This window comes from Oxyura jamaicensis, chromosome 31, assembly GCF_011077185.1.
Source record: "Oxyura jamaicensis isolate SHBP4307 breed ruddy duck chromosome 31, BPBGC_Ojam_1.0, whole genome shotgun sequence".
Lineage (NCBI taxonomy): Eukaryota > Metazoa > Chordata > Aves > Anseriformes > Anatidae > Oxyura > Oxyura jamaicensis.
Window position 1 is genome coordinate 251462 of NC_048922.1, and position 11112 is coordinate 262573.

Below are 11112 nucleotides of genomic sequence, written 5' to 3' on the forward strand. Positions count from 1 at the left end.
TGAGCCTCATTCGCAGCCGTGGCCACCCCAGCTGGAGCCAAACCATCCTCAATTCTGACCGTATGCCTTGGTTCTCCACCCGTCTGGGCCTGGAGGCAGCCCTCAGCTACCCCTCACCTCGTCTGCTGACTTGCCACCTCCCCAGGCACATCTTCCCCAAGTCCTTCTCCTGTTCCACTGCCAAGGTGGGACAGGCACCCACACAGAGCTGGAAGGGGACTGGGAGGCTGAGAGGGCCACTGCACATGATCTGGGAAATCTTGGGACTTGGGGAGTGCGGACTTTGGTGTTGACCTAGGGTGGGAGTCCTACACACCCCCCAGATGGAAATATGCAGCCCCCATCTCACATCGCGCTTCCTTGGATACTCTGGGGAAGCTCCAATGGCTGTATGGAACCTGTGTGTTCATGAATCCCTGCCCAAGATCTGCGTGATGGGGTCTAGCACAGCATTGATCCTTCTGTGCCAGTCCCCTCAATTTACAGAGCCAGTGACAGTGCCAACAATTTGCCTTACCTTGGCATGAGTGTCTCAATCCTATATGCACTCTACCCCAGGTTATTTACACCCTGCGGGATCCTCGAGATGTTGTTGTCTCCTACTACTACTTCTCCAAGATGTGCAACAGCTATGAGGACCCCATGTCCTTTGAGCAGTTCCTGAGGGACTTTCTCAATGGAGAGCGTGAGTGTGGTTTGTGGCTTGCTCAGAGCATTTGTGGGGGGGGTCTCTCATCACCTTTGACTCAGGGCTCTTTTCCTATGGTCCATTGATGATGGCTGTGAAGCCAAGCTTCCCCCAGCAGAAGGGTGAATGGCTCAGGAAGAAAAAAAACAAATAAAATAAAATACTTCTGGAGAGATACACACAGGCCTGCAAAGCCCTGCTGGGCTCAGGAGCAGATGGAAATTCCACTTCCCTGCCTTCTTCTACAGCGTTCAGATGTCTTCAAGACGTCGTGGTCAGCAAACCCCATAAAACCCTGGCAGGACCTGACCCATGCCCCTGCTGCCTTTTGTCTCTTATCAGTGCCCCATGGCTCCTGGTTTGAACACGTCCAAGGCTGGATGGAGATGAAGGACCAGGACAATTTCTTCTTCATCACCTATGAAGAGCTGAAACAGGTAGAGACCTTGGCAGACCCACCAGCTCCAAACGTGCTGATGTGTCACAGGCCCCTGAGTGCTAACAGGCTTCATCTGTTCCCCCAGGACCTGCAAGGCAGCATGAGACGCATCTGCCAGTTCCTGGGACAGGATTTAGATGACGATGCTGTCTCCTCGGTAGTTCGAAATGCCTCCTTCTCAGCCATGAGGGAGAACCCCATGTGCAGCTCCGTCCTGCTCCCCGCGGACATCATGGACCAGACGAAGGGCCAGTTCCTGAGGAAGGGTGAGTGGGGTGGGGGGCATGGTGGGTGAAGCAGTGGGGCTTTGGTGTCCCCAAGGGGACAGCCAGAGAGAGGGTGTCTGGAGGGCAGCAGCACCTGCAATTGCAAGTGTAGAATGGGGTCCATGGGGAAGGTATCTCATTTTGGAGGCGCCCCTCAGGGTGGTAACTGGACCCAGGAGCTACACCTGAGCAGTAAGGGGGGCTGTGCACTGGGGTGTGCTCTGAGACCGAAACATTCCTTCCTCAGGCATCTGTGGGGACTGGAAGAACCATTTCACGGTGGCACAGAGTGAGACCTTCGACAGGATCTATCAGGAGAGGATGCAGGGCCTGAACATGGCCTTTCCTTGGGACAGACATTAGGCTCCAGACCTAACTGAAGCCAGCTGAGCACTGGGTATAAACCATCTATTGACACCAGGGGGTTCTGTTTTTCTGCCACTGCCTTGGACCCAGGGATACAAACACCTCTAAACCTCAGTGTGCAAGCAGTTAATTTGCACCCTTTCTGCTTGGGGATTGAACCTCCCGAGCTGTACATATCTTGTCTGTTCCATCCCTCAACCCTTTTTGGCCTGGAGATAAGCTCCGGGCACCCTCCAGGGTAGGACTCATCTCCCTGCCCTCCAACACATTACTCTTCTGCTGCTAAAAGAGGGTAGCACACCCCTGAGAACACACATGAAACGTGTCCCATCCACAGGGCACAGACCAGGTGAGCATCTTCTGAAGCTGTAGCCAGCTGAGATGTTTCCCTGGGACTTCTCACTGAACGCACTGTGTTCACTTACTTCCAGGTTCAGTTACTCAAACTCCTTTTCCAGCAGGAGAAGACCCCAAAGAAAATAGAGCAAATAGAGCTGTTCTAGCTAAAAAGTTCAGTTCATGGTTACCCTTTCTCACCCTAACTCATTCCTAAATGCAGGGCCCTCACTAACAGGTAGGAACTGAAATCTATGCTCAGGGAAAGTGCTAGGAGCTTTTATAGCCTCCAGAGGGAGAATGCAAAGAGCGTGCACTTCACTTGTCTTAGCATGCAGCTCCTCAGACACACGGAGAGCATCCTTCACGTTTTTATACCCTTACATCTCACCTCAGATCAACCAGCTGCAGTTATTAATCCTACCTTGCAACGGGGCACAGATGTCAGGTCCCAAATGAGATATCTCTTTTTACACTTGTTTCAGTTCTCGCTTGTTCCCTCTGCCTTAAAAACATGCACACTAATCCTGCCCAACCCTCTCAGCTAGACTGTCCTGCTTGTTTTCCCCAGGGAAAACCAGAGCACAGCTTTGCTTGCACCAGAGCCTGTCCCAGATGAGTGTTGCAGAGTTGTAGCAAACAGCTTTTGCCTCTCAGAGATCTAGCACTCTTCCAGTCAGCTCTGCCTCCCTGTGCACACGCTTTCCTGTCACTCCCCAGTACACCCAACACATCTAATCTTCTTCCTGTATAAAATAACTCTGGCGGGTGTCAAAAGATCCCTTTATCTCAAATATTTTGATCTGAAAAACACAGCACATCTATCCTGACGCCTAAAAAAGGCAACGAGCGTCTCCTGGTGAAGCACGGTAAAAAACATCCAACACAGTAGGTCTGATGACAAAAGGACAAATGGCTGAGTTCTTAGTCTAAGAATGACAATGACACGGAATGACAATGATACTGAAGCTTGATCCTGGCACGTCTGAGAAAGTGATGATATTATTGAAAGGTAGCATGAGCACTGATGATCAAGATGATCAAGTCAAACTGCTGAGGCACTTCACAGTAAACTAAGTGATAAAGCATGCTATTAACAGCATTATCCAAACACCTCTTGCCATGTTTTTGGCTGACATAGAGATAATTTATTTACGTAGAGACTTGTATGATACTGGGTTTTGGATTTTTGATGAAAATAGCGGTGATAACACACCAGTGTTTTAGTTGCACGGCAGCGCATGCACAGAGTCAAGGACATTTTGGCTTCTCTTGCTGCCCTGCCAGCGAGGAGGCTGGGGGTGCACAAGGAGCTGAGAGGAGACAGAACCAGGACAGCTGACCCCAAATGGCCAAAGGGATGTCCCATACCATGTTCAGCAGTAAAAGCTGGGGTAAAGAAGGAGGAGAAGGCGACACTTGTAGTGATGGTGTTTGTCTTCCCAGGTAAGTTACACACGGTGAGCCCTGCTTTCTGTAAGTGTCCAAACACCTGCCCGGATGGGTAGGAGTAAATTAATTCCTTCTCTTGCTTTGCTTGCATGCAAAGCTTTTGTTCTATCTATTCAACTGTTTTTCTCAACATGTGAGGTGAGAAAACTTGCACTTTTACCTGTCCTGGTAAAAGACTCTCCTGGTAGAGAGTGAGCAAGCAGTTTTTTGGTGCTGAGCTGCCAGCTGGATTATACCACAGCACTTGTGAACACTGACAGTCATGAGGCATCGACCACTCCTCTAGAAAGCCTATTCCAGTATTGACCACCCTCATGGCAAAGAATTTTTTCCTAATATCTACTCTGAACCCTCCCTGCTGCAGCTTTGTGCCATTCCCATTAATCCTACCATCAGCTTCCAGGGAGAAGAGGCTGACACCTCACTCTGTGCATCCCTTCCTCAGGAAGCTGCAGAAAGCAATGAGGTTGTCCCTTGGCCTTCTTGTCTCCCAACTAGACAACCCAAGTGTCCACAGCCTCTCCTGTGGGAGCATCACCTCCTTTTACCAGCTGGCTATGCTGCATTTAATGCATCCCATTTTTTTTTTTTGGTTGGTTTTATTTTTATTTTTATTTTTTGACAAGCAGGTGGCCTTGTCATAGAAGGAGATCAATTTACTAGAGCAGGACTTTCCCTTGATGACTCTTGTTGACTCATTCAATATCCCCCAGGACAATCTTCTGCACAACTTTTCCAGGACTGATGTCAAAGTAACAGGTCTGTAGTTTCCTGGGTCTTCTCTCATGCCCTTGTTATGGATGGGTGTAACATTGCCTAGCTTCCAGTCAGCAGGGACCTCTCCACACTCCCAAGATCTTTGGAAAGTTGTAGAGAGGGGTCCAGCTACATCTTTTACCTGAAGAGCCGCACAGAGGAATTCCAGCCTCTCTAGCCAGTAAGGAATCTTCATCAGGGGTGTAACTCAGGCTAACTAACCTCACATGGGGAATAAACAAGAAGAGTTAGAAATGCAGGGCTAGGCTGGGGGTGAAGCAGGAGCTGGGAGGGGACAGACCCAGGACAGCTGACCCAAACTGGCCATCTGGCATCATGCTGAACAATTAATATGGGGGGCTGGTAGGAGTGATAATGATATAATGTTTGGTGAAAAATCAACCAAAAGGACAAAGTCATACCAAATTACTAAGGAGAGAATGTGACAGAATGGCTTATTGGGTCATAATTATAAAGTCAACAGTGCAAAATGAAATAAATAAACCAAAGGTTATAGCAGGTAACAAGAATCCATTGCGTAACCACATTTGCAGCAAGGGAAAGAGTAGAGAGAGTTTATCAGCAATGCAGAGGGGAAGAGAAGCCAGTGAAAGTGTATACACACCATGCTGAAGTGCTTAATTTTTTTCCACTTTCTTCCATTCTTACTAAAATGTTTATTATTTTGACAGGGTTAAAATAATTAAAAGTAAAAATAAAGATGGAAGTCAAGCTGAAATACTGAGTGTACACCTAGGAAAGACAGATATGTTAATCTTAATTTGAAATCCCAATCCTTTCAAAAATCAAAATCACCTTTTAATATTTTTGTGAAAAGGCAATGATCATCGTCCACAACGCTTGTGAGATGGGGGAGATTCCAGGTAGCTGGCTGGTTTGACCTGGTGTGTATATTTAGGAATGAATGAATAAAAAAATGGAGAAATGAGAGAGAAAAACTATGATCAGGATGGGACAGAAGAAAGGGAGGAAGACAAAGAGGGAGGGAGGGAAGGAGGGAGGGAAGGAGGGAGGGAAGCAACCCCAGTATATTTTGGAGGATTCAGTCTAAGTTCAGTTCCTGGAAAAACATGGTGCAGAAAGCCAATACTTCTATTTGTAGTCACCTAGTAGATAACATGCTAAGAGTTCTCAGTGAACATAGGTTTGTTGAGTTTAGCTATCAAGTGAGCAATCAACTGCACAAATACAAACCAGAAATTACTGGCCAACACAGACAGAACCTAAGGATCAGGAAAGCGCAGCAGGCTTCAGATCAATAGCATATGGGTGTTGTGAAAAAAAAGCAAACCTCATCTGAGATATCTATAACAGGGGTTCTCATTTATGAGCAATGTGTGTGACCTTCTTATCTTCCCATGGGCTCTGGGGTCTCTGCCACACATCAGTGTCCGGGTGTAGGCATCAGCCTTTGATAAAGGTGTTGGCCAGATGCTGGCCTCCTTGAGACAGACCATGAGTGAGGCAGCAACAGCTATCAGAACATAGAAAACAGGGCAAAGGTGGAGAGGGTAAAAAGTCTGCTTGATGAACAAACCCCAAAACTAAGTAGATGGATGTGAACAGTCTTCAGACACTAGGATACAAAGCTCAGCTGCTCTGAATTGGATGCAATGCTCTCCTTCACCACACACAGATTTGATATTAAATTTAATAATAAAATCTGAATAAAATTTGTACTGATGCATGTCTGCAACTGAGAGAGCCATGACTGAGGTAGCTTCATATTTGTACTAATTCAGGCCTGCTTTTCTGGCCTATTACCTTCACCTTTCATCCTCTGGGCATGCTGTTGCAATGAAAGGATTTGCTAGCTCCACGTTCATTTGCATTCCTTGAGAGTTGTCACCTACTCCTACACTCCATATCTGCCAGAGGTTTTATCTCCTTGTCTGTCATCTTCAGAGGTTATCTCAGCTTCACTCTCTTCCTTGGCTTGGGGAATCCAGAGGGGTGTTGCAAATAGTACCCTGGGTTGCACAGTCTAAGCAGAGGAATACATCAAAGATGCACAAAATCTGCAGCTTTTTCACCAAGCTTTTTCACTGGGGTGAAAGACATCCCTATGTGTTTTCAGCAGTAATATTTTCTATGTGTTCAGCGGAGCTATTCTGCACCCATCTCTGGGCTTCCTAGGGATGATGCTGAGCAATGGTCATGCTGGTCAACCACACACACGTTGCTAGTCTAAATGCAAAGAGTATTTTCTGAGCCCCTCTTGTACAGCAGTGGAGGGTGCAGTGTGATTGTCCTAGCATTATATCACTCTCCTTTTGGGATATCTACCTCCTCAGCCAGGCTGGTGGCATTTCCCTGCTTAGACATCTCCAGTACTGGTGTCTGAGTCCAAAAAATGAATGCAATCACCTCCTAGGAGTGCTTGATGAGCTCTGCTGAGCATGCAAGATATCTGAGTGCATGAAGTTGGCAAGAGGTAGATCCCACCCATGACAGCAGCAGCGTAATACCCCTGCAGCATCATTTCTGTGCTTGGGCATGTGACTGTCTGGGTGATCCAGCCTCACAGGGGACTTGGGAGCTTGGCTTTCAAGGCCAGTGACAGACCATGCTGCTGCTTCTTTATCTGGCATTATCAAGACTAGGAGAAGCAATCACACTGACAAAAAAAATAACTAAACTGTGAACACAGACAAATATCAGAACAATATTTCACAAAGTTTTCCTTCCTCTTGGAACAAACAAAAAAGGGAAAAAATCACTTAGGATAAAGCCATTGCTTTCAACACTGGGATTTTTTATTTTATTTTTTTCAGACTCCCTTGCTGAATTAGTGCCAAGGGATCAAATTAGTTTTCCCATATATTTCCCTATATAGTTTCCCATATATTTTCCCTATATTTCCATTAGTACCCTATTCCTGCCTGAAGCCAGTCCTGGCAGATGAGTTGCAAAACACCAGGTGCCCCCATCCTTGCCATCAATGGTCCAGAAAGATCCGAACTGAGAGGACTTTTTTTGCTCAGCAAATTCCTGAAACAGCCCAGTTTCACAATCCTATGGCTTACGGCTTACGTGACACTTACAGCACAAGGGTCACTTCCCAGCAGAGCCCCTTGGCTTCTCGCACTTTGCTGAACACCTGCCATGGGGCACAGAGGGAGGTTTTGGGATGGAGGGGAGGAGCCAGGGCCATGGGGACTTCTCAAATACCCTGTCCCTTGGGTGCATGTCCTGCCTCTTCCCTGCCCTCCTCTCCCGTGGAGACACAGAGCACACGTTTCTCCCTGCTATCAACATGAGGTTTGTCCTCCTGGCATGCCTCTGGGGTAAGTGAGGTGGGATTCATTTCTCTTCACTTTTGGCTTGGCATAACTTTACCAACAGTCCTTCCCTTCCATCATTGCTTCTTCCATAGTCCATAGCACAAAACAGATGTGACATTGCAGGGAAGTGAAATTCAATTGGTGGTGTCTACTTTGCAGTGAGCTGGATCCCTCTCTAGACTACCAGGGCTGCGATTGGTGGCTTGGATCCCCTCTGGCATCTCGGGCAGCCACAGGTGGATGATGTCCTATCTAACACCAATACCTAGACACCTTAAGAAGTGTCTCATTCAGGAACTGAATCCCAACCCTTATGAGATAAGACAACACTGCACAAAGTGGGGATCTCTGCCATTATTTCTCCCTTGTGGGTCCCCAGGCTTTGTGGGTTTCCATGTGTCAGGGACGGGACCAGACCAGGTGGCAATGGGCAGGGGCTGCAATACGTGGGTAGGCACTTCAGACGAAAAGCTATCTGGACATAACTGGAATTTACAGAGAGAAGGAGGTAATTATGAGTTTTTAAAGTAGCTAGAAAGAAAGAGAGTGGTAAAAACACCAACCTGGGCAATAGTGCTAGTGCCACTTCTGGTGTCAGTAGTTCTGTCCTTGCCTGAAGTTGTTGGGACCTTGCCAGACTGTTACATGTAGGAGCATAAACTGTTGTTTGTGTTGAGCTCTTATTTGCTTCTGACCTTCTACAGTGAGTACAAAGTCTTCTCCTGAATTGCCAGGACAAATAGATCCTGGCAAGCTTTCCCTTCCCAACTTTGCCTCAGCCTCTAATTAATCCCCAGAGGAAGCCTCTGGGCAGCAATACCACTCTTCACAGATTTCCACCTTGAAGACGCTTTTTTTTTTTTTTTTGCACAGCCCTATTGTTTGGTCCATAAGTGTCCCCATTGCATTTCATTCCTACCATGAATGTCTACAGGCCTGGCAGTAGCCCTGGAGTTAGTTTCATCCAGTGTCTACCTGAAGTTCAGAAAGAGTAATGCCTCTTCATTGTGTCTGGTCCAGAGAGAAAAGGAAAAAATGCTGTGGCACTTGCAGCTTAACAGATTTTCAGCAGTTTCATCCAGATGTCCACCTCTTGCCCAGCTGTTGCTAAGATCTGTGTGTCACATCCAGAGCCTCTAGGGAGAGACAAGCACATCCAGCTGCAGTTCGACCCTCTGCTCTGGACACCAGTCTTAGGATGGGCTGTTTGTGCTTCAGCCACAACTCAGATCTTTCTGCTGACTATTGCAGGAGCCTAGGTAATTTAATCAATCTGCACAAAGAATTTCAGATCACTGATGGACAAGATGAGTCTCAACTGACCTCTTATGATATTTTCACATTATATTTTTTTCCCAGTACACACACACAAATGTATATATTTATCTCCATATTTTCTCTCCTTATCTGAACTCCTTATTACAAATGTCACATGCACTAAGATGGGCAAAACCCATTGACAGCAGGGTTTGGGAGGCTGAGAACAACAACAGGCTTTAGCAGAGCTCACAGGGTCTTGCCTCCTGCCTGGTGTTTTGCTGTCCTGAATCTCTACACTTTGCAGAGCTGATTCAGACTAACATGCTGTATTTCTTCTATTTCAGCTTCCCTCACAGGAGTCCTGCTGGCAGGTCAGTATTTGTAGTAGAGTGTAGCATGAGTCATAAATACTGGAGCCTGGTCTCAATCATATGAATGCCTGGTGTCCCCTTGACCTATATGAGCCAATATGGAGGTGTTTCAGATTTTAGACCCTGGTACTTTCCAGTCACTGAATTATTCCCACTGGAGTCCCCCAGATCCATGCAGAGGAGTGATGGTGTCTAGAGATATTCAGTTCTTGATATAAGGGTGGCAGGTATTGTGATTAGAGGACTGGGGCTGATTGAGACAGATTGTGTGGCCTTGTGAGTTTAATAACTGGACCAAGACTGAGTAACTGAGACAATCCTTTCCAGTCCTGAAAGTTTCCCTGGGGAAGGGTGAAAACTTCTCAATTCTCTATCCCAGTGCCTTGTAGTGACGCATGGACTCCACAACCATAGGGTTGTAAAGCAGGTCTACTTTATTGCGGAGCACTGGGTGCACTGGGAATAGCTTCCCTCAAAAAGTGCTCACCTGCCTGGTCGTATCTCACAATTTTATACATGAACACTGTTACAAAGTACATGAGCTCTAATATATATTCATTATTTTCCCTGAAAAAGCAGACCTCTTCCAAGTACTCATTTCCATACTCCCTGCCCTTAGCTCCTTCCAGTTGCGCCTGCGTGGTTGTGGGCAGGGGTCTTTCAGGATGAAGGCAGTGAGGAAGAGGAGGTTAAACTTTTTTTATTTAGCTAAATACTAATTTGGATAAGTTTTAGCATCTTCCCCAACTCAGTAGCAGTGTCTGTTGGGAGACATTGGCCTTAACCATGGGCAAACTCAGACAGAAAAAGAATGATGGGGTAGTTTTGGGATGGCTACACTTCTCCCATTATGGTTGAAAATGAACTCTGCAATTTGTTTCTCAAAACGGACTTTTGGTCACAAAGGCACCTGCAGCATTTGGCCATTCCCAACTCAAAACCAGGTTCCCAGACACCAAAGATCTTGGACGCTAGGATACACCAGGCTTTTGTTCCTCCTGGTCTGGCAATAAGGACGGGGACAGCCCTGGGGAGGAACAGCCCCCTTTCTCATTCCCTATCTTCACCCTGGGGTGTTCGTTCTTCCCTGAAAGTGTAGACACAACCCAACTCGAGATCCGTCTGGTGGATGGCCCAAACAGCTGCTCTGGGAGAGTCGAGGTGCTTCACAAGGATACCTGGGGGACTGTGTGTGATGATGGCTGGGATTTACGAGAGGCCAGGGTGGTGTGCAGACATCTGGGCTGTGGAACGGCGCTGTCAGCCCCCCATGAGTCAAAATACGGAGAAGGGAAGGGCCAGATCTGGCTGAGTGACATGAACTGCAAAGGGACGGAAGGGTCCCTCACTGAATGCAAGGCAAAACCTTGGGGAGAGAACACCTGCAACCATGTGGAAGATGCCAGCGTGGAGTGCTCAGGTAAATTCCAGATGTCTTCTACTTTGTGCGATGTTGTCCCCCTCTTGTAAGCTATGGTGCAATTTCTGACTCGTCCAACTAGGAGGTTAGGCATGCAGAATGACTTTGTTGAGCTCCATCTTCCTATCCACCTTGACCCAGAGAAGCTGCATCACAATTCCAACAGAGCTGGGATTAAACACAGACAGTCTGCTCCCTCTCCTAACACCTTCCATGCAGTTTTTTTTTTTTTTTTTCTTCCATCAACCTTTCTTCCTAAGCCAGAAGGTAGGTAGGAAGGGAGCTGTTGATAGGTGTTAGGGATGAGTAGAGATTCTGCTTTCTCCAGGTGATCAAGGGCACAAACACTTCTCTAAAACTTTTCCTTTTTTTTTTTTTTTTTTCCTTTTCTTTCTTCCTTCCTTCGTTCCTTCCTTCGTTCTTTCTTTCTTTCTTTCTTTCTTTCTTTCTTTC

The 11112-nt window shown here is 46.9% G+C and overlaps 2 protein-coding genes across 6 annotated transcripts in view; both read left to right on the forward strand.

Annotated features, from left to right (window-relative positions):
• LOC118155491 (sulfotransferase 2B1-like) overlaps nucleotides 1–3197 on the forward strand; it is a 4056-nt gene extending 859 nt beyond the window's left edge. For 3 of the 5 annotated variants that reach the window (XM_035308792.1, XM_035308795.1, XM_035308794.1), the window contains 3 exons: nucleotides 1031–1125; nucleotides 1213–1393; nucleotides 1641–3197. In XM_035308792.1, coding sequence (XP_035164683.1) covers nucleotides 1031–1125; nucleotides 1213–1393; nucleotides 1641–1756 — 392 coding nt within the window. In that variant the 3' untranslated portion in view covers nucleotides 1757–3197. Of the gene's footprint in view, nucleotides 186–558; nucleotides 686–1030; nucleotides 1126–1212; nucleotides 1394–1640 lie in introns of all 5 variants that reach the window. The other 2 variants (XM_035308791.1, XM_035308793.1) reach the window with 2 other exon arrangements.
• A 4280-nt stretch (nucleotides 3198–7477) lies between these two features.
• Nucleotides 7478–11112, forward strand: part of LOC118155490 (soluble scavenger receptor cysteine-rich domain-containing protein SSC5D-like) — a 6998-nt gene continuing 3363 nt past the window's right edge. Inside the window, exons 1-3 of the mRNA XM_035308790.1 lie at nucleotides 7478–7611; nucleotides 9213–9243; nucleotides 10334–10659. Of these exons, the coding sequence (XP_035164681.1) occupies nucleotides 7512–7611; nucleotides 9213–9243; nucleotides 10334–10659 (457 nt within the window). The 5' untranslated portion in view covers nucleotides 7478–7511. The remainder of the gene's footprint in view (nucleotides 7612–9212; nucleotides 9244–10333; nucleotides 10660–11112) is intronic.